Source organism: Oryctolagus cuniculus, chromosome 8, assembly GCF_051225735.1.
Source record: "Oryctolagus cuniculus isolate XC-2025 breed Fujian yellow rabbit chromosome 8, ASM5122573v1, whole genome shotgun sequence".
NCBI lineage: Eukaryota > Metazoa > Chordata > Mammalia > Lagomorpha > Leporidae > Oryctolagus > Oryctolagus cuniculus.
Genome location: NC_142874.1, coordinates 125,716,399 through 125,743,378, shown reverse-complemented (window position 1 = coordinate 125,743,378; position 26,980 = coordinate 125,716,399). Strand labels below are relative to the sequence as shown.

The window sequence follows — 26,980 nt, the reverse complement described above, 5'->3', positions numbered from 1 at the left end:
GAAAGATGCATGCCATGTGGGCACCCTGACCCTGTTAACTCTCCATGCTAGACTCCACTGTTCTTATTTTGGGAAGATGGCATTCCCCACCCTGCTAGTCGCTGGGCACCTTGGAGGGGGAGAGGAGGGAAGCAATGTGTCCTCCATTCACTGAGTTAAGTGGGCACACTGTCCCCCATCAGCTCATCTGCTTGGAGTCAAAGTCACTGAGATGATGGTGCTCCTCTCACTGGTAGCTGGGTGCCATGGAAGGGTGGGGAAGGGTTGCAATGTGTGATCCCAGAATGAATTGAAGTGGGCATCTTGCCCCCTGCCAACTCATCTGCCTGGGCTCAAAGTCAGTGGGGACTGTGGGTCTCTTCCCCAGACAGGGTCACCAGTGGATCACAGGTCTCTGCAGACTCCTCTCTCCTCACTCTGGGAAGGTGGCCTCCTCATAGCCGCCAGCCATTGGAGTCACTGGTGGTGTCCTGCAAGCTGCAGCATGCCTATACAATGCTTGCTGCACCATGAAGTCTCTCTTCCTTCTATAGACTTTTCACTGAAAACATCAACTATCTCCCAGGAATGCAAGTCCTCCCCTGTTTTTGTTTGTTTGTTTGTTTGTTTTGTTTTGTTATCTTCCTCTCATCAAAATCAGCACATCTGTTTCTATTCAGTCATCATGGCATCCCATCCCAAAGCTTTTAAAGAGGACTTGTGACATGGTGAGTGAATGTCCTCTTAGCCAGTCTCTCATTCTAGATTTCACTTCTGCATTTACTGTCTAATCTCTATCTATTAGCCAGAATATTTTCCACACACATTCTATTACTATACTGGCTTATTCAGCATTTCCATCTTGACTTCTTATTACATTTAGAATAATATTTATAAGCATCCTTTGGACCACCAGATCCTCCCAATTTCCTCCTTGGAAGGGTCTTCCTCCATCATTTTCTACATACACACTCTGGTCTAGGCACATTGATCTTCTAGTTTTTCCTAGAAGTCACTGAGAATGTTCTCACTCCAGTCCCTTTAGGCTTCCTGTGTTCTCAACTCCCACCTGGCACATCCTTCCTTTGGACTTCCCTGGATGGGCTCCTCTGTCTCCACTCTTGCATATGTTTGTTGTATATTGGAATCACACTATAAATGTTGTTTTAACCTCCCCTTGGTTTATCAAAGTAACCAAGATAGAATTTAACATGCATATGTTTTCTCTCTAAAGCTACTAAAAGTAACAGATGTATATGTAAACATCTCATTGAGTTCCCAATCATCTAATTTTATCTCACTCCTAGAAATACCTTTCCAAGATTATTCAGTCTGGTTTCCATTATTTGAAATACTACTCTAATTCCAGTTTTCCCAAGTACAATGTGAGTTTTTTCAAACCTCTTACTGTTTTGGGTTTTTGTTATCAGATTAATCACATATGTTTATTAAATTACAATATTTGCAAATAACAGCTCAAGGGTTTCCAAACATTATTTAAAACAAACACTTGAGTTCACTCTTAATTTTGGCTCATTTCTTTTCTAATAGAGACACAGAGTTCAAAAGTAGACTAGTATTTTTCTAATAGCTTCCTTAAGATAAAATCTGAATAATATTTGTTATTTGCCAATACAGTTTACTTCTTCCTTTCCAATATGGATTCTTTTCATTCCATGTTCTTTTTTAATTGCAACCGGGACAGAATCTGCCTATGATCTCTGTCATTTCCTTTTACAATAACTTTGAGTTATTTTTTTTCTCTTGTAACTCCCTACAATACAAAACTATGTTACTGCCTTGAAATCTGTCTTCCTTTTTAATGTAAGCATTAAAAAGGTGTACATTTCCTTCTAAATCCTGTTTTCCCTTAAGATTATGAATCTTTCCAATTTTTAAAATTACTTTGTCATTTTCCTTTTGATTTTACATGTATCCATTTATTATTTTAGAGTATGTTTAATTCCTAGTTAATTTTGAATTTTCCAAATTTCTTGTCATTATTTTATGTAAGTGCCATTCCATTGTAGTCTTAGAACATACTTTAAGTGATCAGTCCTTTAAGCTTATTGAAATTTTTTTATGATTCACTTATGGTGTATCTAAAAATTTTTACTGTATTCAGAGAATATGTTTCATTTCCTCACTGAACATTGGAATTTAAGCTCTAGCACTTCCTCTGCAATTGCTTGCTTTAAGACAGCAAAAGCTTTGCTAGAGTTCAAAGGGTAGGCAAAATCACTTGATTCAAAGATTGCCATATATTTGGATTTAAGTAGCAAAGTTGATATAAATATACCTATGTGAAGTCAGGCATCTGAGGTTACTAATCTATTATAAAATTCATTGATTTAAAATCACAGCAAAATCCTAAAATTTATAACACTTATATTCTATATCTATTGATAAAAGTCATACATTTTAATATATTAATTAAAATTTGGCCCCAAATAAATAAAATAAACAGTACATGTGATGCCATGCTCATTCAAATATTCTGCATGACACTAACAAATTGAGGATAGAATGTGAATTTTCATCTTACAGTTTGATATTCTGTGTCAATACGTTTATTTCACAAATTAGTTTTCCTTTGTAAAAATTTTTATGTATTTTATTGATTTCAGAGGCAAAGAAACAAAGTGAAAAAAAGAGACAAAGAGGCAGAGAAAAACACAAACACTGAGAAATTTCTGACTCACTTGTTCAGCCCCTAAGTGACAATAGTAGCCACGGCTAGATCAGGCTGACGCCAGGAACCAGGAACTCCTTTCGATTCTCCCACAAACGTGGTTGGGACGCCACTAAATGAGAAAGATCCGCCTCCCCTTTGTGCATTAGCAAGCTATTGGAATCAGGACCACAGGCAGGACTCAATCCCAGGCACCCTTATATGGGATAATGGATAAGGGTGCCTTACGCTGTGGCTTAACCACCATCCCAAATGCTCATTTCATTAATTAATCACATAATTAACTCATGAAAATAATATGTCAAAGGTCAGCAATGCAGAGGTAGAAAGATTAAACATTAAAATTATTTTCTTTGGAATTAAATATAATTAGTGCATTTTGTTTGTGTACAAGCATATATATAATACAAATATATGTATATATGTATGTGTATATATATAATATTTTATACAAAATAATATTTTTTTTTACAGAAAAATAACCTAGACATTCTTACATATTCAAAAAATAATAACAATGCTTCAATTTCCACATTTACATTTCAGTCATAAACCTTATGTTTCAGTACATGTCAGTTTCTAGAGGAAATTCTACATAAGTAGGTAATACCATAATCAACTTTTGCAACACAGATAGCTCACCAGAAGTAAAAGCAATTAAAATAATAATTTGCCCCCAGAGAATAAAGTAACTACAAATATGCAAAGGATGAAAGCAATAACATATGAAATTCTTCACATTACAATAAGCTTCATTTAAGTCATGGTTATCAGCAAAGTAAACAGGCCTCCTAAATTATACCTACTTAGAAAAACAACATAACCTGGGAATTTCAGTTCAAAAATACTGTTTAGACATGTCAAGGAAAAATACAGATATCTTTAAATTCTCTGATTTCAACAACAAATATCTAGAAATTCCAAAGTAAAATATGACACACACAACATATATATAAATTCTTTCAACTTAGAACATTTAAATCATAAAAGGCAAAAGGCACAAACTCCTTACGATATCTTACTAAAGATCACAAGGGAGAAATACAAGTGGATTATGCAAAAACAATTAGCATACATATATCATCAATTATCTGACATTTTTATAAATCTACCACTACTTTGCTTTATATTGCATATGCTAAACAGGCAGATGCTAAGTCTGTAAACTGTGAATAACCTCCATTTTAAATTAATTGTTCCTTTGGAAATACCGGCTTTTAAATCCCAGGCTGCAGTTGCTACGCATTACAGATGCGTACTAATCTTGCATTCGGGTTCCCGGGCTATATTCCAGGAGGCAGTAAACATTTATTCCATTTTTAAATTATTTAATGATTCATTTGCATTTTATGTATACTTTGGCATCTGACCTGGTTTAATTTTAGGCTCTCCCAACATGGGCCATTAGGCCTACAAGAATCTAGATCTGTGCATCTTGTAAGCAAATATGACTAAGATGTCTGCAGTCCTGATGTGACTCAAGGAGACAATGAGTGACAGCAGCTGACCCTCCCTAATATTTTTTAGTTTCTGGATTTTTATTTCTCTATAGAGGAGATCATCCAATGGTTGTTTATAATACACCCATTCTCTGTATTGCCTGTATACCAATAACTTTCACTGGAAGTGTGCCAATTGACAGGTATGCTCTAAAGGGAATACAACTTTCATAAATGTGTGAATACGGAGAGATTTCTGCACCACTGATTCCTTTTTTTTTTTTTTTTTTTTTTGACAGGCAGCGTTAGTGAGAGAGAGAGAGAGAAAGAGTAAGAGAGAGAGAGAGGAAGGTCTTCCTTTCCGTTGGTTCACCTCCCAAATGGCTGCTATGGTTGGCGCGCTGCGCCAATCTAAAGCCAGGAGCCAGGTGCTTCCTCCTGGTCTCCACGTGGGTGCAGGACCCAAGCACTTGGGCCACCCTCCACTGCCTTCCTGGGCCACAGCAGAGAGCTGGACTCGAAGAGGAGCAACCGGGACAGAACCCGGTGCCCCAACCAGGACTAGAACCTGGTGTGCCAGTGCCACAGGCAGAGGATTAGCCAAGTGAGCCGTGGCGCCGGCCACCACTGATTCTTACAGTTAGAATTCAAGGGTAAAACAGCATGCTTCAATTTTAGTTGAATATGTAGTTCCAAATTATACTCCCTCAGAAGTAGTTGCCTCAGGTTCTTATGAGAAAAGTACTTGTTGACTTAACTTCCATTTCCTTTATATTAGTGACTTTTATCATCATATGTTGGTGCTAGTGCTGTGACACAGCAGCCTCAGTCCATAGCCAATATCAGACTCCCTGGACCAAGCCAACCCTGGCTCTTGGGAGCAGTTGAGGAATGCAACAGTGGATGAAAGAGCCCTAGTACTCTCTCTCACACACTCTCTCTCTCTCGCTTGCTCTCCATCTATATTTAAAAAAGAAAAATTGAATAAATAAGCATTAAAAAATAATTTCCCAACCAGTGCTGTTTCACAATAACAGGAAAGAGGCAGTTATATTTCAAAATCCGTGTGCACTCCACTGAGGAATGACTTTTTCTGTGAGGCTGCATGTAAGGCAGCAGTCAAGTATCACTATTGGTCTCCAAAATCAAAAGTAAAAGTGAGTTGTTTTAAGCATAGTTCAAATTATTTACTACTTTCCTCAGAAAAAAGTTAAAGTCAATTCTGTCAAAAAAGAAGTTAAAGTATTCTGAGTACTTGCAAATCTGATCGACAGTAGGACTGGATTTCTTAATGCTCTTTTGTGCCTCTAGAGCTTGTGAACCATAGGTAAGTTCACTAATATTATTGATATAACATGAATTTCAACATTAAATTTCAATTATGTACTTTTGCAGTTTGAGTTTTATTTTTCTCAGTTCTTTTTGTTTTCTTTTTGACCTGAAATGTTTCTTAACTCTTCAATGCTTGTACATTTCTGGAAAATAAATTTTCAATTCTGCAGCTAAGTTGTGAAAAGTTGATTTGTCACAGGAAGTAGGAATTCTTGCATCACGACTTCTTCTTGCTAGATGAACCTGGAGACCTCCTGTCTATTAAGCCTTTCAACTTCCAGCCAAGATACTACTAATCCCTTTTGTTCTTCTCTCCAGCTGTAGTAAACTTCTGGTAACAAAACAGACAACCTTTTATGATGATGAACATAGCAATGGCCACACAGGCCAGCAGGAAGCAAATCACATCCAGAGAGTGGTACTGGAACCAGGTGAGGTTGTGAGCTGCAGCCCTAAGGTGTCTGGCTCCCTTGTGGCGCATGACAAACTCTACCCAGAAGACTGCTCGATCCAGGGGCTTCGTGGGCTGATCGTGGTGAATCCTTGATAACCTCATAGCATTCTCTTTATATCTAAAGGAGAAACATAAAGATAGCAACATTGAAAAGAAATTAAATTGGCAAAGAATATCAAGTCACAAGAGGTTGATGAAAGGCTTATAATGTTCACTCAAAATAAGTCCTATAGGGCTGGTGCTATGGTGCAGTGGGTTAATGCCCTGGCCTGAAGTGCCAGCATCCCATATGGGTACCGGTTCTAGTCCCGGCTGCTCCTCTTCCAATCTAGCTCTCTGCTATGGCCTGGGAAAGCTGTACAAGATGGCCCAAGTCCTTTGGCCCTTGCACCTGTGTGGTAGACCCAGAAGAAACTCCTGGCTCCTGGCTTCGGATTGGTGCAGCTCTGGCCATTGTGGCAAATTGGGGAGTGAACCATCAGATGGAAAACCTCTCTCTCTTTCTCTCTCTCTCTGCCTCTCTTCTCTCGGTGTAACTCTGACTTTCAAATAAATAAATAAATCTTTAAAAATTAAAAAAAAAATAAGCCCTGTAGCTATCAGAGTGGTGTGTTTTTGCTTGGATCAATTTAGAAGTTGGAATTCTAAATTGGAATGCATTCTCACTGAAATAGATTCTCCAAAGTGAAAATGAAAAATCCCATGGAAAAGGAAATCTTTCCCAGCAGAGAAAATGGTAAAGAACCATCCTAAATGTTATAATGAGATGGTGGAAATGCATTTTGAGAATGGTCATCTTAAATCTTTTCAGGGGGAGTTGGGTCATTGTGGTGAATGCCTCTTTCATCTCAGTTTCCTGTTTGTTTTCTACCCTCAACTGTCTATACTACTTTCAGAAACTGAAATCATGCTTTATTTTTATTAATTTTTAAAATTTATATAAATGGAACAAATTTTATGTATCTCATACATACAGTTTTAAGAACATAATGACTTTCCCCACCCTATTCTCCTTCCCTCCCTGATTCCCAATCTTTCTCTTACTTCTTTTCATATTTTCTTTAATTTTTTTCTATAACACATTGAATCACAATCTTGTTTTGCTCATACTTCTATCTTGCTTCTCATCTATTTAGAATAAAATGCAAAATATCTTTGGGCTATTGGACTCTCTAGGGTGACACACTGGAAATGTTTTCTCCTATGTTTCCACTCTTTTGTAGGCAAAATTGTAGTATTCCCTTGAAGCTACCAATATATTTTCATTTTAATACCTTTATATTATGTCTCCTGGATCCTTATTCTCTGGTATTTCTCAAGTTATATTTTTACTTCATAATGGATACGTTGGCATGAACAATTTCTGAGAACATTTTCATAACAAGATAGGCTAGCACATCTTCGCACTTCCTATAATGTTTTGTATTTATTTGGTCTTTAATCCCAGTATTTAAAAATATACAAGTAGTTTGCACAACTTAATTGTTTCATTTAATAAGAAAATATGTACATATCCTAAATGAACTGCAAGCAACTTCAAAATTTGTTTGAAAATAATAGTAAAGGAAGAAATCAATATACCTATTAATCACATGAAGATACCTGCACATCTGAATAGAAGCGCCCTGTATTGTGGGAGTGCTTAAGTACTACTTCCTTCCCCTAAGTAATTTCTGTTCTGATTCTATGCCATAGATTAATTCTGCATGATAATGTACTGAAAACTTAAACTATGCATTCATCTGTGTCTTTTGTGGGGAAGTCACTGGTTAATTGTTTTGCTGTACTATAATCCATCATGTTTCAACATCATAGATTATTTCTCAATTATGGCCAATAGCCATTTGGGTTGTTAATTTTTCATCATTACTTTTAATGTTGCTATTCACATTTTGGGCGTAACTTTTGGTTTATATATTTCTATATATCTGTACGTACCTAATTGCTGAGATAAAGTGCATGCTTATTTTTACTTTTTTTTTTTTTTTTTTTTTTTTTTTGACAGGCAGAGTGGACAGTGAGAGAGAGAGACAGAGAGAAAGGTCTTCCTTTGCCGTTGGTTCACCCTCCAATGGCCGCCGCGGCCGGCGCGCTGCGGCCGGCGCACCGCGCTGATCCGATGGCAGGAGCCAGGAGCCAGGTGCTTTTCCTGGTCTCCCATGGGGTGCAGGGCCCAAGCACCTGGGCCATCCTCCACTGCACTCCCTGGCCACAGCAGAGGGCTGGCCTGGAAGAGGGGCAACCGGGACAGAATCCGGCGCCCCGACCGGGACTAGAACCCGGTGTGCCGGCGCCGCTAGGCGGAGGATTAGCCTAGTGAGCCGCGGCGCCGGCCTATTTTTATTTTTAATTACTTGAACTGCTTTACATACTTCCCAAGATAGAGGGGTTTTTTTTCTTTTTCTGCATATTCTCTACAATACATTTTTTCTTGATATTATTTATTTATTTTAATTTTATTTGAAAGACAGAGAGAGAGAATATCATAGAGTGAGATCTTCCGTTTACTTATTTACTCCACAAATGCTTGCAATAGCCCAAGCTGGGCCAGGAAGAAGCCAAGAGCTGGAGTCTCAATCCAAATCTCCTGCATTGGTGTCAGTGACTCAATGTTTGAGGCATCACCTGCTGCTTCCAAGAGCATGTATTAGTAGAAAGCTAAATTCAGAAGCAGAACAAGGAGTTGAACCCAGGCACTCAGATATGGGATGTATATATCTTGTGCCAAGGTTCCACCCCTATATCCTTTTTGGTTTGAATCTTTTCAAATTTGCTGAGTTTAGGTAATAGCTCAGCATATAATTAATTTCAGTACCTCTCCATATACTCTAGAAATGTGTGTTTCCAGTTACATTACAATTATGTATGTGTGTATATATATATACACAAATATACACACATGTATGAGTATATATGAGGAAATTTCAAGAAGATCAATGAAATAGAATTAAAAATTATTTATTTATTTATTTTTATTTATTTAATTTTTTTCGACAGGTAGAATGGACAGTGAGAGAGAGAGACAGAGAAAAAGGTCTTCCTTTTCCGTTGGTTCACCCCTCAATGACTGCTGGGGCCGGTGCACTGCACCCTGCTCCAAAGCCAGGAGCCAGGTGCTTCTCCTGGTCTCCCATGCAGGTGCAGGGCCCAAGGACTTGGGCCATCCTCCACTGCACTCCTGGGCCACTGCAGAGAGCTAGACTGGAAGAGGAGAAACTGGGACAGAATCTGGCACTCCAACCGAGACTAGAACCCGGTGTGCCGGTGCCGCAGGTGGAGGATTAGCCTATTGAGCCGCAGTGCCGACCCTAAAAGTTATTTATTTTGATGAAAAAAATTGAAATCTGCAGTATTTTTAATTAGGTGAGTATTTTAAAGATCTCCACATATTAAGTTTTGCTCCCAGATTACCATGTTTTAGTTTCATTATGTGTGAGAACACATAAGAATGTTTTGCAAAAGTTGAATTAATAGATAATTTGAATTTTTCATGACTGTTTTGAAGCCTCTGTTTGTGTCTTCAAATGTTAATTATTACTTTTTTACCATTTTCTGTTAATATATGAGGCATTTAAAATATTCATGCCATGAATACAGATCTGTGTGTTTGTATTTTTCTTTATATCACTTTACTTTGTTTTTTTTTTTTTTGAAGTTTAATGAGGAGCTGTATACGAATTGAGATTTGTATTATTTCAAAAGATACACTAATTAACATTATTAAACATTCTCTCTATTTTTAGAAATGATTTTTATCTCAAGACTGGTATTAGTCTAGCCACAACAGCTCACAATTACTGCTTAAATGGATTTGTAACTTACATTAAGCAAGTCTCATAAACAGGGTCTATATTGCATTTTTGGGCTCCAGTTTGAGAACCTTTGTCTTTGAAGGATTAATCAATCTCCTTATGGCCAAAATAAGTTCTGATATATTCCTATTTAAATTATTTTTTCAATCTGAATTGCATGTATTTTCTATTCTTCGTTTTCTCTAGTTTAAAAAATGATTTATTTAATTATATGTTTGACAGAGCAATGAAGAGAGAGGAAGAGACAGAGACAGAGCACAAGAAAAAAAAATCTTCCATTCTCAGGTTCACTTCCCAAATGGCTCCAACAGCCAGGACTGGGCCAGGCCATTGCCAGAGTACAGGAACTCCATCTTGGTCTCTCTTGTGGGTGGCATGGTCTCAACAACTGGGCTATCTCCCACAGCCTCTCCAAGTGCACCACCAGAATGTCAGATCAGACAGGAAAAACAAGGTTCAAACCAACTCTGAAATGGGATGCCAGTGTCACAGCAGTAGTTTAATCCACTGTGCCATAACAACAGCCTTGGGAAATTTTATTTCCAATAAATAAGGAGTTCATATCCGTTATATAAAAAGAATTCTGACAATCAAGAAAAAGATAACAAATAACCTAGTATAAAGAAGCAAAAATTAGAATAGTCATTTATCCAAAGAAGATAATTGAATAGTCAGTAAACACATAAAAATATGTATGCCTTCTTGAATCATAAGAGAAATGGAAATCAAGGGCTCAAAGAGATAATTACTTGACATTCAATATAATAGCAATAACAATAATAATAATAGTAATGAAAAATTTTAGCAATGATGTGGAGGAGTTGAATCCCTTCTATACTACATGTAGTAATGAAAATGTCGCAACTACTTTAGGAAGTATTTTGAAACATTTTCATTAACAAGAAATTTGTATATGATGAAACAATTCCACTCTTTGATACTATATGTTTGTTTCTTGCCAAATTTGTTATAATCCAATATGAAACACCAAAACATCACAAATCTGAGAAATGCACATATATAAAATGAGATATATCCAGACCAAAAAACATTATTGAACAACAAACAGAAAAAATGGAGTAACGTAGGAACAATCTGGACGAAACTAAGATCTAGCTTACTAACTAAACTCATGCTAAAAGAAAGATGCCACTCGGCCAGAGCCATGGCTAAATGGGCTAATCCTCCGCCTGCGGCGCCAGCACACTGGTTCTAGTCCTGGTTGGGGCACCAGATTCTGTCCCAGTTTCTCCTCTTCCAGGCCAGCTCTCTGCTGTGGCCCGGGAGTGCAGTGGAGGGTGGCCCAAGTGCTTGGGCCCTGCACCCACATGGGAGACCAGGAGAAGCACCTGGCTCCTGGCTTTGGATCAGAGCGGTGTGCAGGCCGCAGCACGCTGGCTGCAGTGGCCATTGGAGGGTGAACCAACGGCAAAGGAAGACCTTTCTCTCTGTCTCTCTCTCTCACTGTCCACTCTGTCAAAAAAATAATAAAAATTAAAAAATTAAAAAAAAGAAAGATGCCACTTGCAAGACTATACATTTTAGGATTCCATTTGTAGGAAATATCCAGATTAGGCTAACTCTAAATTAGTGGTTACGTAGGTCTTGACATTAAGGTCAGAGTTACTTTTATAGCATATAAAGGTATTTTTGGTATGATAAGAAAAAGTGTCAAAATTTTATTTTGATGAGAGACTCTTAAAATAGAGGACATTAATATGTTTTTGCACTTTAAGCAGATAAATATCATGATATCTAAAATGTATCATAAAACATTTTAAAGTAATGGTAAAATTAAAAAGCAATTATTGAGCAGAACAAACTTGTATTTTCAGAAATTTAGGCATTGAATTTAAATATTCTATCATATTTTTTCAATTTCAATATAAAATCCAAAAACGTCACCTTTACATTTAGTTATATACTTTAAAACTTGTGTGCAACATTGTTTAATTACCTGTTAAGCAAGCAGTAAATCAATGTGATAAATTTGCAACTTTCAAATAACTGAAAAGAAAAGCACATTTCACAGTAATTACATGCTTTCACTTTTCTCATAATTAAAACTAAAAGAACAGATGATGCCCACACTCAGGGATGACAAGATTGGTCTATATGTTAAAAAATCATTGTTATACTCACAAAGGGTCATTAATAACTGTCTTCACTGCAGCGAGCAAATCTGCACTTGACATTGTGATCAAGTCCAATCTAACAGCTGCTCCCTTGGCCACCATGCGGATGATGTTATCAGCTTGCTCGGCAAACAAAGGAAGGCCCACCATAGGGATACCATGGTAGATTGCCTCATAGATGCCGTTGGTTCCACCATGAGTTATGAAAGCTTTGGTTTTGGGATGTCCTAGGATTTAGTGAATGTCAGAAAAATTATTAATTATAATTTTTCAAAATATAAAGAGAAAAACACAAGGCAATTGTAAAATAACATGTTTTCTAGACAACATATTTTTATGGTCATGAAACTGTATTTAAATTGTTTTCAATTCTCAGAAGAAGAAGCAACCAAGGCCACTGGAGAGGTGGGTGAACAAAATGAAAAAGTGCATCCTAGATAAAGAAACAGCTGTGCGAAAATGGAAGGCAAGTAAGATAGCATCATCTTAATTAGATTAAGGTGAGAGGGTCATGGTGCTGGCTTCAAAGGAAGGAGAGGCTATACTTCATCATGAAGCACACTGTTCCTTCCTGATAAACACTGAATTCTTTTCCCTAGAAAATGCAGAGTCATAATCACTGCAAGGATGTTAGTGTTCATGGCTTTATAATACTCTTATAGTAGGAGAGGCATAGGTGAAAACTGTAAAAAGAGGAGATAGACAACCCAGGAAGTTACTGAAGAATTATCCATGAGAGGTAATTAAAACTAAAATAGATATTTTGATAGTAGCCATAAAATACGTAACTGAATACAATAAAATGTCAATTTTTTTAAATATTTTTATTCTCTAGGACTAAGAAATACACAAGAAAAACATTCAGGTTATTTTAAATTTTTTTAAAGACAGATTTATTTATTTATTTATTTGAAAGAGTTACAGAGAGAGAGAGAGAGAGAGAGAGATTCCATCTGTTGGTTTACTCCCCAAATAGCAGCAACAGCTAGAGTTGGGACAGGAAGAAATGAATAGACAGAAGCTTCATCCGGGTGTCCCATATGCAGGGACCCGGATGCTTAAGGCCATCTTCTGCTGCTTTTCCCAGGCCATTAGCAGGGAGCTGAATGGCAAGTGGAACAGTGGGGACTCTAATTGGCAACCATATGAGATGCCGGGGTCACACACAATTGCTTTATCTGTTATACCATAACACGGGTAGAGCTGTTTTAATTTTTTATTTATTCATTTTGTTTATAAAAGGCAAGGAAACACAGATATTATCCACATCACTGTTTGCTTCCAAATTCCCCACAATCGTGAGGCTGGGCCAGGCCAAGACAGGTGTCAGGAACTCAATCCAGGTCTCCCATAGAGATGCAGGTTCCTAAATTCTTGAGCCATCTGAACTGGTGCCTCCCAAGGTATGTATAAGCAGTGAGCTGGAACAGGGAGCTAGATGACACTCAAATCTAGGCAATCTAATAGGGAATGCAGGCTTCCTGAAGTGTTACACCAAACACCTGCCCCAGGAGTTATTTTGTTATTAATTTTTGCTATTTTCATTAATGAATATTTAATAGATTTATTTTGCATTCAATTGTTATCAAGTTGTCACTATGTTTTAGGATTTGTTCTTCAGAGTCTTACCAAGAAGGTCATTCTGGGGGATCCACTTATATAGCTGAGTATTGGGTCCTAAGGTATCTGGTTTCTTGCCATCAAATCTCCATAGAACCTATTCAGAATAAGAAAAGATCTTTCCGGAGTCAAATTCCAAATCACAAAGTGTTAAGAGCTCTAAAAAGGTTAACAATTTACAAAGTCAAGTGCCTTTTCCAGGACAGAGATAGAAAATAATAGAAGAGATGCTAAGTAATGAAAAGTATTAAACAAGAATATCCACAGTTTCTGTCCTTATTTTTATATTCAGCTAGGTGTGGAATGCAAGCCAGATTAGACAAATGAACTCATCAACGACAAATTCATGTATTTAAGTTATTGATAGATACTTTATTCTATTTTTTAATTAATTAATTTATTTTTTTATTTCTTGACAGGCAGAGTAGAGAGTGAGAGAGACAGAGAGAAAGGTCTTCCTTTGCCATTGGTTCACCCTCCAATGGCCGCCGCGGCCAACGCGCTGTGGCCGGCACACTGCGCTGATCCGATGGCAGGAGCCAGGTAATTATCCTGGTCTCCCATGGGGTGCAGGGCCCAAGGACTTGGGCCAGCCTCCACTGCACTCCCGGGCCACAGCAGAGAGCTGGCCTGGAAGAGGGGCAACCGGGACAGAATCAGGCGCCCCGACCGGGACTAGAACCATGTGTGCCGGCGCCGCAAGGCGGAGGATTAGCCTAGTGAGCCGCAGCGCCGGCCGATAGATACTTTACCTCTAGTAAAAATCTATAGCAAATTACTAATGAATACACAATTATTTTATTTGTTGTACCTATGTTTTATACTAGCTCTTTTCTTACAAATTCCATAACAATCTGTTTCCTTTTTCTTTTAGAATGATATTTAAGGGAGTTTACTTGCTTCATAAATTATTTTTTTATAATGTTTGACTTTACTGAGCCCACCATTTATTATGCACCGGGTTCATCTCAAAGACAGAATCCCCTCTGGACCTTTCACTTACATCTTCCTAATTTAGATAGCAAAGCCATATCCACCAGGGAAGGGTGGCTTTTCACTTTCTTTAAATCAAATTTGTTGATGAGACACAAGCTTCCAGAGTCCTGCCCTTCTGCTCTTTGAACAGCACACCAAATATGCCCATTCCAAAGTACAGAAGAGGTAAAGGCTTGAATTCCATGGGAAGACTATATCATGCGATTCAATCCACTCTTATTAACACCTGCTTATCATTACTGAGCTAGTGCAATTATTCATTAACATATTGCTTTTTTTTTATAACAACTATATCCTGCATGGAAAAGGAGGAAAGGACAAGGCCTTATTTGGTGATCACTGTGTGCCAGCCTGCAATACCATTACAATATCAACCCCCACTGCATCTGTTAGGCGTAACTTCTTACTGATCAAAATATTAATGTAAAATATTTTGTTCAACCAACAGCAAATTCTGTACTGTTTATCATAAGCCATGCATATTCTTCTTTTAAAATTGATTTTGGAGAAAAATTACAGATATAGCAGTCTAATTGACAGAGGAAGATTCTATAACCAGACTTTTAGAGATTTTAACAGTGTTTACAGTACCAAACACCATTAGGGCACATTTCTGACCTTTTGTGGAAGCTGAGCAAGGGCTAGTGCAATCACATTGGTCCTTTCCTCTGTCACTTTGCTGACCATGGACCCCAGGGAAAACACCACCACTCCCTCTTCCCCAGAGCTCTGCACAAAGTCTTCTATTTCCTGTGAAGAAAGGAGTTGTTCCATCACAAAAGAGCAGCAGCAGAGCACATGTTATTAAAAGGATAATAATTATTATTTTGTAAGTACAAGCCAGTGTGTGTATGGGTGTGTGTATATGTGTACTTAAGAATTATAACAGATTCATTGCATAACAAAGCCATGACGAACCGTGACACAATCTGCTGAGGCTCCTCTAACATTGCTTCTCAAATAGCCATCTTCACTGGGTGTCTACGTATTCTTCTCTATGTTGTCCAAAATAAGGACAGATTTAGTAAAGCTAATCTGTAGAGATAATTTAGAACTTCATTCCAAATTTTGCTAATTTTGATCCAGCTAAATTTAACAAGAATCTACCAGAGTGTAATAAGAATCATTACCCTTAACATGCGACCACTTTCCCTAAGTCCTCAGATGCCTCCTCCTCCTTTCCTAGCTGAAGTCTGACTACCCTCGTCTGCCTTCAGCAGTGATCTTGTGTGACCAGAATCTCCCTGACTCTTACTGTTTCCTGTAATAATTTTCTATTCAGTGATCCCCACATAGCACCTTCTCTTCCCCTTTCTCCTACTATACCCTGAGTGGATCCCTCTTTCTCTCCTTTTCTATAAAATACTATTGCAATGCTCTCTGTATTTATTGTGGAGATCTTGGATAAGGTCTGCCTTATTGTGTTTATCAGTGTCATGAATCCTGACTTTCTTTAATCGTTGTGGTGCTACAGTTCAGAGAGGCTCAGATACATTTTGGCGTCCTGGGCCTCTCACCCAAGTCACAAGTGTACACCTTTGAAGCCTTTGTTTGCACTCCTGACTCATCGATCTGGGATCATTTCGTGAGTCAAACGCTCAAGCCATTGCTCTGTGGAGACCTACACAGAGCTAGTAAGAACACATTCTGGTTATTTTGAATCTGTGTGTTCTCCATGTTGGATATAGAATTTGAGAGAAAAAGCTGAAGAAGACTTAGGTGTCTTTGTTATATGGGGATGAATTAGAGTCCCAGGCAAGCAGGGACTGGTGAGATTTTCAGGCCTCTTTGACCAAAAGCTACTTACTGTTTGATCATGTTTCTTGCTGACTCTTTCTCTGGAATGCGGATTATCCTCTGACTTGCTGGCTCTTTGTGAGGTTGATCTGTAACTGACTTCTCCCATGGGGACATCTCAGCCCAGGCCTTTTCAAATTGCTGCTGAGGATCTGCTCCTTCAATCCTTTCTGCTCCCTTTCTTGTGGCTATGCCTTTAGTACCAATAATAGGAAATTCTTTCCCACTTTGGGGAATTTATGGTCTCTCCTCATTGATTCTTCTGAGACCTCCCCCTTCCCAACATGTCCATTTTTCCTTCCTCCTAGTATCACCTTCATTCTCTGCCCCCATCACTCTTGCAATTTTTGATGTGTCCTTCACATCCCAGACTGCTAGCCTCATCTGTCCACCCTGCTGGACCTGCCTTCCCACTTCAGTCCCTCAGCTTCCCAAAGTCACTTATTCTTCGTTGCCTGGCCAAATCCGGGGCTCTCAATAATTCAATGTCCCTCCAAGCAAATGCTTGATGTTGAAAAGAAAAAGCCTAAGAGGAAGTTGACAACAGTCTATCTGCTAGAATGCACATAGGCAACATCCAGAGGCTGCAAGATATCCATTTTCTCAGCCTAAAGCAAAGTCCACAGCTTCCATAAGATGAGCCATTCACCTGACAAAAGAAATTCTTAAATGTCTTCCCTACAAATATTGGTTTATAAATAAAACTGCCCCTTACTGAGTAGATATTCTTAATTTGTCCCAGTTTTTTGTTGGCAACGCAATCAAGAAAAAATATAAAGTGGAGATAAATCAGTTTGTTTTGTATTGCTAAGTAACTTGATTGACTACTATGGTTTTGGAGTGAAATCTCCAAGATCTGTGGTGTGTCTATACAAATTTCATGTGTATCTCTTCGTGTATTTGAGCTATATTTCCAAAATCTTTTCTTTACTTGACAAGATGTTGTCATTAACTAAATTTAACAAATTATTGTTAGTATCCTTATTTGATTTTATTTAGTGTTATTTTCAAATTGTGCAATTATATTAATCAAATGTCTTAAAATTCTCAGAAATATGAAAATTAATCCAAATGTTCTACAGGTTTAAATTACTTGAATACATATTTGGTAAATAACACTTGTTTGCTATTATTTATGGAATACAAATAATTGTGTCCTCTGAGTTTTCATAGTAAGTATAATGTTAAAATATGGGCTTATCAATTACATGTAGTTACAAATGACCAACAGATAAATGAGCTGTCATGAGGGCTAGCATTGTTTGTCATTATGGTATGTCAGCATGAAAGCAGTTTTCAGGTATTTTGACATCCTAAAACTTTAGAGATAATGCAAGTTAAATTTTGTCATAGGGATTGGTGTTGTGACATAGTGGGTAAAATTGCAGTCTGTGGCAAGGCATCCCATAGGCCCTTATTTGTGTCCCGACTGTTCAAATTCCAATCCAGCTACCTGCTAATGGCCTAGGAAAAGCATCAGAAGATGACCCAAATATTTGGGCCCCTGCCACCCAATTGGAAAACCCCGATAAAGCTCCTGGCTCCTGGCTTCTGGCTCCTGGCTTTGGTTTGGTCCTGCCATGGTCATTGTGGACATCTAGGGAGTGAATCAGTATTTTTTTTTTACAGCAGTAAAAAAAAAAAAAAAAATGAAATCCGGTCATTTACAACAAAATGGAGGAATCTGGAAAACATTATGCTGAGTGAAATAAGCCAGTCCCAAAGGGACAAATATCATATGTTCTCCCTGATCAGTGACAACTAACTGAGTACAAAAAGGAAACCTATTGAAGTGAAATGGACACTATGAGAAACAGTGACTTGATCAGCCCTTGTCCTGACTGTTGATGTACAACTTAATACTTTATCCCTTTTAGTATTTTTTGTTCTACATTTTTTTAAACTTTTATTTAGTAAATATAATTTTCCAAAGTACAGTTTATGTATTACAATGGATTTTCCCCCCATAACTTCCCTCCCACCCGCACCCCTCCCATCTCCTGCTCCCTCTCCCATTCCATTCACATCAAGATTCATTTTCAATTCTCTTTATATACAGAATATCAATTTAGTATGTATTAAGTAAAGATTTCAACAGTTTGCACCCACACAGAAACACAAAGTGTAAAATACTGTTTGAGTACTAGTTATAGCATTAATTTACATTGGACAACACATTAAGGACAGATCCCACATGAGAGTAAGTACACAGTGACTCCTGTTGTTGACTTAACAATTTGACATTCTTGTTTATGGCGTCAGAAATCTCCCTAGGCTCTAGTCATGAGTTTCCAAGGCTATGGAAGCCTCTTGAGTTCGCTGACTTCAATCTTACTCAGACAAGGTCGTAGTCAAAGTGTAAGTTCTCTCCTCCCTTCAGAGAAAGGTACCTCCTTCTTTGATGGCCCCATTCTTTCTACTGGGATCTCACTTGCAGAGATCTATCATTTAGGTTTTTTTTTTTTTTTTTTTTTTTTGCCAGAGTGTCTTGGCTTTCCATGCCTAAAATACTCTCATGGGCAGATATCTTAAACAGCACTATGGCCTCAGAATCAGTCCTTAAGGCATTCAGATCTGGCTGAAGAGCCCATGAGAGTATTTTGTATTTTAGGCATGGAAAGCCAAGACACTCTGGCAAAAAAAAAAAAAAAAAAAAAAAAAAAAAAAAAAAAAAACCTAACCTTTATGGTTAGTACATAACTCTTTAGTAGAGTATTCATTTATGAATAGCTAATATTTACTTTTTCTTTATACTGATCTTTTCAGAATTTTTAAACATGAAATGAGTGTTCTTAATTGTGGCAATATAATTATTTATATAAGTTCAATAGAGAACTGTTCTTCTTGTGACAAGAATGAATTGTTAACATTGATTATTTTACTAAGGATCTGACATGAATGCCAAAAATGATAATGGTGTATACAGAACCTGAATTTAATGAACTAAGACTGACTTTACATAGCAATGCTTCCAAAATCCCTATGAAAAGCTGGTCCAATGTGTGGATCACATTGTTCACTACATTATATATGAGGAAATATGTCACTTCTTGGCAGGTCAGAGAAACTTAAGACACCCTGGAGACTATCAAGAGATGAGATAGTTACACAAATTTCTAAAGACTGTAGATGAAGTCAGGTGTCTGGTTCCTGGTTTTGCTTTCTAAACTTGGGAGACTCAGAATTCAAATCTGGTCAAGTACTATGAAGAAATCTCAAGAATACATTTGTACTCAATTTACCTTCTTCTGCCTTTATGCAACTAATTAGACAAATCTAATGAGATCTAACAGACCTTATAATTATGAATAAACTTCCTTTTTTGTTGATCAGAGTAGGGACAATGCTAAGGAAATTTTATCTTCAATGAAATAAGAGCATATTCATTTGTGTGGATATGTAGAAATACAACTGGATCACATTATTCCTATCATTATCAAATTTTCAGTTGACTAGTTTCCTTTCATATAGGTCCTTAAAAAATTAATGAAAATGTACAAAATCTTTTCATTCATTTTTTTTTGACCAGCAGAGTGGATAGTGAGAGAGAGAGACAGAGAGAAAGGTCTTCCTTTTTGCCATTGGTTCACCCTCCAATGGCCGCCGCCACCGGTGCACTGATCCAAAGCCAGGAGCCAGGTGCTTCTCCTGGTCTCCCATGGGGTGCAGGGCCCAAGCACCTGGGCCATCCTCCACTGTACTCCTGGGCCACAGCAGAGAGCTGGCCTGGAAGAGGGGCAACTGGGACAGAATCTGGTGCCCCAACTGGGACTAGAACCCGGTGTGCCGGCCCCGCAAGGCGGAGGATTAGCCTAGTGAGCCGCGGCGCCAGCCATCATTCATTTTTTATGTGAAATTTTGAATTCTGTATCCATCCCATAACTTTCTAGGCCATTTCCAAAACCTGACTCCCTGCATCCTTACTCCGAGTATCTGAAGGAACTCCTCTAGCTGAGGCTGGATGCTTCCAAGTTCTGCTCTGTACACAAGCCTCACTGTAGTATTGATGGCTATGCATCACTGAACACACTCAGTATGCAAGTCAGGAAGTCTGATGGGTTCCGTTGTCTTCTCACTACTTCAGTAAAGATGATTTGGGCTCAAGTCTAGAAATCTTGACTGACTGCACTCAGGAATCAAACACCAGACTTCCTATGATGAAACTCTTTTTTTTCATAAAAATTTTGGAATAGATTTACCTTGGGCAGGGGTTTGGCAGGTCTGCAGTGGAGCCCTCCAATGAAATCAACATTTGGCAAGAGTGGACGAGGAAAATCCACATCCCAGTAGGTGCGAATGAGCCACATGTCAGCTTTCCCCATTAATTCAGTTAATTTAGTGGGCCTTCCTGAAGGAAAAAAAATATTAAAAAAATTATAAAACATGAGAAAAGTGTCAGTGGAATAGGCCAGTTGATTTTCTGAAGAGGTTTAAATGATGTATCTAAAATAAAAGTATCTCTGGTTTGAAACCACCTATAAATACCATATGGGTGTATGTCTATATATAATATAATATATGTGATATATGTATGTAAATATGTATGTAAATACATATATCACATATATTATGTATATAATATCAGACGAATTATGAGAAAATGTTGCATCTGTAGCTCACTTAGTATATTCACTATCATAAACAACTGTCAAAATAACACATTATACAATTAACAGGTGTTTGTTTTCTTTTTAAAGCTATGACAGCAACAAATACCAAGGCCCAAGCAATGCCTATGCTGGGTACATTCTGAATGGAAATGAATTTGTCTGTCAAAGTGACATCTGCTCTTCCATCTTTGTTGGAGAACTGTTCACAATAGGCAAGAAATGCAAACAGCTTAAAAGTTAAAAATCTCCATTGATGAGCGGAGAAAGGCAACGTGGTACATCTACACAATGGAATATATTTAGCCCTTAAAGGAATGAAACCTTGTCATCTGCAATGGCATGGATGGAAACCAGAATCCTTTTGTTAACTGAAATAAACTAAGCCCAGAAAGGCAGGTGTCACATGATCTCACTGTTATGCGAAATGCAAAAGAACAGAAGAGCTCATAAAAGTTAAAAATATGATAGTGTCAACAAGTGGCTGAGAGGGCAGAGATGGAAATGAAAAGGCTAATTAATATGTCCTAAGTTATAGCAAGTTAGGAATAAGGAATTTGGAGATTAATGCATACTTGCATGACTATAGATAACATTAGTGTTCAGTATACATATAAAACCTAGAAGATACAATTTGGAGGTTAGCACCATAAATAAATGTTAAATGTTTGTGGGAATAAATATATTTACCCTCATTGTACAGTGTACAATGTATACATGCTCAGGCATATCACAAATTACTACACATAAACGTATAATTTTTGTCAGTTAACTTTTTTAAAAAATTAACAATTTGAAGCAATAACCAAATGTTAATGTAAGCAAATATTTGAGTTCTATAATCAATTAATCCTACCATACCCCTTTCCCAAGAGTGTTGTGATTATTTTCCAGTTTAAGAGCTTGATCCTAGGCTGTCCAGATCAGTTGTGAAGTTTATAGAGAAAATATCTAAATTCCTCATATCTACTATTGATCTTGGTTCAAGATATGTGCCTCATAATATTTGATTATATAAAATACTTATAAATTCTACCTGTAAAGTTTTCAGAAAATGTGGAAATTGAGATTTGATTTTACCCTCAATTTAAGATATTTCTTCCTTTAATGAAGATACATAGTTTTTTTTTTTTTAATACAGCAATACTTTATATGTCCACACATATACATTATAGGTGTTTTTTTTTTTTTTTCTTGACAGGCAGAGTTAGATAGTGAGAGAGAGAGACAGAGAAAGGTCTTCCTTCCGTTGGTTCACCCCACAAAATGGCTGCTACAGCTGGCGTGCTGCGCAGATCCGAAGCCAGGAGCCAGGTGCTTCTCCTGGTCTCCCATGCAGGTGCAGGGCCCAAGCACTTGGGCCATCCTCCACTGCCCTCCAGGCCATAGCAGAGAGCTGGACTAGAAGAGGAGCAACCTGGACAGAATCTGGCGCTCAACCAGGACTAGAACCCGGGATGCCAGCGCCGCAGGAGGAGGATTAGTCTAGTGAGTCTCAGTGCTGGCCATTATAGGTTTTTAAAGCAAATGAATTGGAAGTCCTTAGTGAAGAAATGGGCAATCACTAAAAACCTCAAATAATTGATTTTCTGTGTCTGGAGTATACTACATCTGCCCACTGTGAATGAATTCCGTATGGCCTATAATAAAATATTCTAAGTTCTAAACAAGGAAACTGATTCCCATGAGAGGAAACAGGTTTCTCAATGTTCCATAGATAATTGGAAATACATGTGTTAGTTCTCTATCTACATGTCTACATTCAGCATGGCCCTCAGTGAGACTTAAAATTACTGTTTTTTAAGATGAAATTAGAAGAAGTACAGTAACGCTGCTTAGAGAAGTCCTTAGTGCTTTCATTTTATGACTTAACACGTCCCGTATGAGAGACAGCCTTAATCACAGTTTTCTGAAGCACTTTGAACATGTTAGGTCATTTCATATTATAATTTAATTTCTTTCTTTTTTTTTTTTTTTTTTTTTTTGACAGGCAGAGTGGACAGTGAGAGAGAGAGACAGAGAGAAAGGTCTTCCTTTGCCGTTGGTTCACCCTCCAATGGCCGCCGCGGCTGGCACTCTGAGGCCGGCGCACCGCACTGATCCGATGGCAGGAGCCAGGTGCTTATCCTAGTCTCCCATGGGGTGCAGGACCCAAGGACTTGGGCCATCCTCCACTGCACTCCCGGGCCACAGCAGAGAGCTGGCCTGGAAGAGGGGCAACCGGGACAGAATACGGCGCCCCGACCGGGACTAGAACCTGGTGTGCTGGCGCCGCAAGGCGAAGGATTAGCCTAGTGAGCCGCGGCGCCAGCCAATAATTTAATTTCATTATTATAGTTTTAAGAGACAAATTTCTCTGATTTGATAAGCATAGAAAATCACCTCCAAACACAAGAAGTTAGGGCCAGACAATATACAGTGAAAACATAACTTACCTAGAACTTCACTGTAAAATCTATCCCATTTCTTCTCATTAAAAGTTTGGAACCAAAAGTCAAAATAAAGCACATACAGTACATTTTTTACCCTCTGCATGAAAGTCATTTTATCAGTTAATTCTGACATAACAATAGGTACATAGGAAGGGGGAAATAGAAGTCCTCCACTATACTTTTCATAAGTGTAGCCTGGAAAGAAGCGGTGTGTATACAGAAAGGGAACTTTAAGTAGCTCAGCCAGCAGCTCACCACAGGGACACAGGGCATCTGCAAGAATGACATCAAACCTCGATTCTTTCAGTTTTGTCACAAGTGTCTTGTTCAAAACTGCATCTCTACAGATATTTTCAAAAAAATCAGAATCCAACCACGACAGTTCTTGAAGTACTGAATAATATTTCCAAAATGAATAATTTCCCATTTCAAAAACATAGCTCATGATTGACTCTGTGATATACTTCTCATAATCATCTCTGGATATTGATAGAGGAAAAGTCTCAAATTTAATAGCAGATTTGTTGGGATCAAGTAGAACATAAGCTGAAGGTTTGAGAACAGTCACCTCATGTCCTCTCTGGATGAGCTCATCCAGGATGGTCTTTATATTGATCCAATGACTGTAATCCATCGGCCACACCAGCACCTTTCCACCTCTCCCAGAGCTGAAGTAACAGCTGAGCTGTAGCAGTAGCAGAACCGAAATCCACTTCCTAGACATTATGATTAAATGTGAAGCTTCTTTCAAACTGTTGCTGCCTCTGCGCTTGAACGTAGTCAAGAATAAACTTCATGTGGTTAAAATATAACTTATACAAGTCAAAGTAAACTCTAGTAAGAATGATCAGAGTCTCTGTATGAAAAACAGAAAAAACCAAAGCCATACAACTTCACGTTTACATGGATTTGTGTAACGACACTTTTATGATTAATGCTTACATCCAATTAAGAGATGATGACTTTGCTTATCTATTTCATCCATGTTATATAAACATTTTTGGAGTAGTGTCAAGAACAGGCACATCACTTGTGTCTGTAATCCTCTTGACACAGGACTAGAAATTATGTAATAATACACCTGATTCAACATGTCTTGGATTTCACAATGCAGTAGCTTTCTCTCTCTGGAGTGGGGTAGGGGAGAAAGGGAGAAAGTAAATATTCTATTGACTTATACAATTCACTTACTTTAGCTATATAATTCAACAGTTTAGACTGCATCCTCAGAATAGTAAAAGCTGCTACAATCATTTGTAGAATATTTTGCCCTCCCCCAACCAAATAAACCCTCTGTCCTTAGCCAATTCTCATTATAAGCACTAGCAAACACTAATTTACTTCCTATCTATATAGATTTTCTTTTTGGGTCATTTCATTTAATATGATAATACAATATGTTGTCTTTTTTGACTGGCTTAATACTTATGATACTGTTTTTGAGGCCCATTCATACAATAGCATGTGTCAGAACTTCATTGTCTCCTATTTGCCAGGTGAAATCTGATAGCTCAGACATAGAACACTTTTGTTTATTCATTCCTAAGTTGATGGGCATTTCATTTAATGCCTTTATTGACATTTTTGTGCTACTTGTGGTGGACAAATTCACATTTTCTTTGTGTGTGTAACTATAAGTGGAATTGCTGACTCATAGTAACACTATATTTAGCCTTTGAAGAATTGGCAGACTCTATTCCAAAGTGATTGCACCATTTTCTGTTCTACAAACAATATACGAGAATTTCAATTTTCCTCCTACTTGCAAGCACTTCTGATGTCTTTTGTTATAGCTGTATTAGGGTAAAATAGTATGTCATTGTGGTTTGAACTTAAATTATTCTGTAATGATAACTGAGCAATTTTACGTGCTTTTGGTCATATATATATATACACCTTTCTTGGAGAAAAGTCTTTTCAGATACTTTGATCTTTTTTGTCTGTATCCAATATTTTTAATGAAATGATATTTCATTCTTTATAAGCACATACAAATATGGTTCTTAACATCACAAGATTTAAGCTATAAGCATCAGGTTTCAACGTAAGCTGTATCACTTTAATGTTTTGTTCATGTAAAAACAAGATCGTAAAAACAACCACATAGGAAATTGAATAATTTAATTGAGTAAGTTAAATTATTAATAAATTGAATAAATTAAATGCACAATGATTAGTGCCTGTGCTTTCCAATCTTAGAGGTTTTTGATTGGGTTATTTTTCTTCATATTGAGATCAGCTTTCTTTATGTATTCTCAATCCAAACCCCTTGTTGTATATGTGATTTGTAAATAGATTCATCAATTTTGAAGGTTGTCTGTTCACCTTCATTTTTTATCTTTTAAAATGTTCATCTGTTATAGTTTTATATGTTTATTGAATACAGTTTGCTATTTAAATTCTTGTATGCATTTCATATTGATCAAATATGTTAATTATCACAGCCATCACCTCATGCATTTACTGTTTTTTTTTTTTGTGGTGAAAACACTAAAACACCAGTTTTCCAACTGTGTTGAACTATGCAATTCCTCACAGTTAATTCCAGTCACCTTATTATGCAAGAGGACACCGGTTTATTTCTCTTATCTATGAATTGTACCCAAGCCCAAACTCTTCTGATCCTCTCCCCTTCCATTCTCTAGGTAGTATGTGGCTGTCTCTATTCTACTCTCTACTTCTATAAATTCAGCTTTTTTAGAATCCACATCAAGTTAGGCATGTGTGTCTCTGTGTGTCTGACTCACTACATTTAATATAACATCTTCCAGGTTTGTATACACTGCCCTGAAGTAAAAGAATTTCTTTATTTCTTTTCTTTCTTCTTCTTCATCTTCATTTGATTTGTTTATTATTTGTACTGCAGTAGTGTGCCATTTTTTACACTAATACTTTTTTTAAAAAATATTTATTTGAAAGGCAGACTTTTGGAGGGGAAAGACAGAGAGAGAGACACACACACACAGAGAGAGACAGAGAGAGAGAATGAATCGTCCATCTGCTGGTTTACTCCCCAGGGCTTGGTCAGATGGAAGCCAGGTATCAGGCTCTTCATCTGGTCTGCCACAAGGTTGCAGGGGCCCAAGTAGCCATCTTCGGTTGCTTGCCCAGGAGCAATAACAGGCAGCTGGATCAGAAGAGCAGCAGCTGAGACATCAACTGACGCCCATATAGGGTGCTGGCGTGCAGGCTTCAGCTTAACCTGCTGTGCCACAGTGTCAGCCCCATTCTTTATCCACTCATTAAAGGTCAGGCATTTAGTTCAACTCTGTAAGCTTTGACTTCATAAATATGATGTAGTAAACATGTAAGTGCAGATGTAGTTTTTCTTTATTGATTTCATTTTCTTTGGGTATAAAATCAGAAGTTGTATTGCTGGATTCTAGAAAAGTTCTATTTTTAACCTTTTGGAGACCTTACATACTGTTTTCCATAATGGCTGCACTAATTGAAATTCCAGTCAAGAGCTGCATAGGTGCTCCACAACCTCCTCAAGATGAATTATCTTTCATCTTTCTGATACTAAAAGTTATAAATGTAAAGAGGTTGTGCTGCAGTTTGTTTTTGACTTGGTATTTTCCTAATAATCAGTGATGTTGAGCATTTTGTCAGATTCCTATTAACCTATTTTGTCTTCCTTTGAAAAATGTCAATTAAAGATTTTCTCTGATTTTGATGTTATTTT

General features: G+C 37.6%; 1 protein-coding gene across 3 annotated transcripts; it reads right to left on the bottom strand.

Annotated features, from left to right (window-relative positions):
* Positions 1-1,401: 1,401 nt before the first annotated feature.
* LOC138843000 (UDP-glucuronosyltransferase 2B13-like) lies at positions 1,402-24,055 on the bottom strand. Of its 3 annotated transcripts, none has more exons than XM_002717135.6 (6): positions 23,299-24,055; positions 20,456-20,604; positions 15,078-15,209; positions 13,473-13,560; positions 11,851-12,070; positions 1,402-6,014 (listed from the first exon to the last, which is right to left on the bottom strand). In XM_002717135.6, the coding sequence occupies exons 1-6, from the start codon at positions 24,017-24,019 to the stop codon at positions 5,735-5,737; spliced, it is 1,590 nt and encodes a 529-aa protein (XP_002717181.1). In that variant the 5' UTR covers positions 24,020-24,055; the 3' UTR covers positions 1,402-5,734. The 3 variants fall into 3 exon arrangements, with proteins under 3 accessions (XP_002717181.1, XP_069904171.1, XP_069904172.1); XM_070048070.2 differs by having other exon boundaries at positions 23,551-24,055; XM_070048071.2 differs by having other exon boundaries at positions 23,864-24,055.
* Between the last annotated feature and the right edge of the window lie 2,925 nt (positions 24,056-26,980).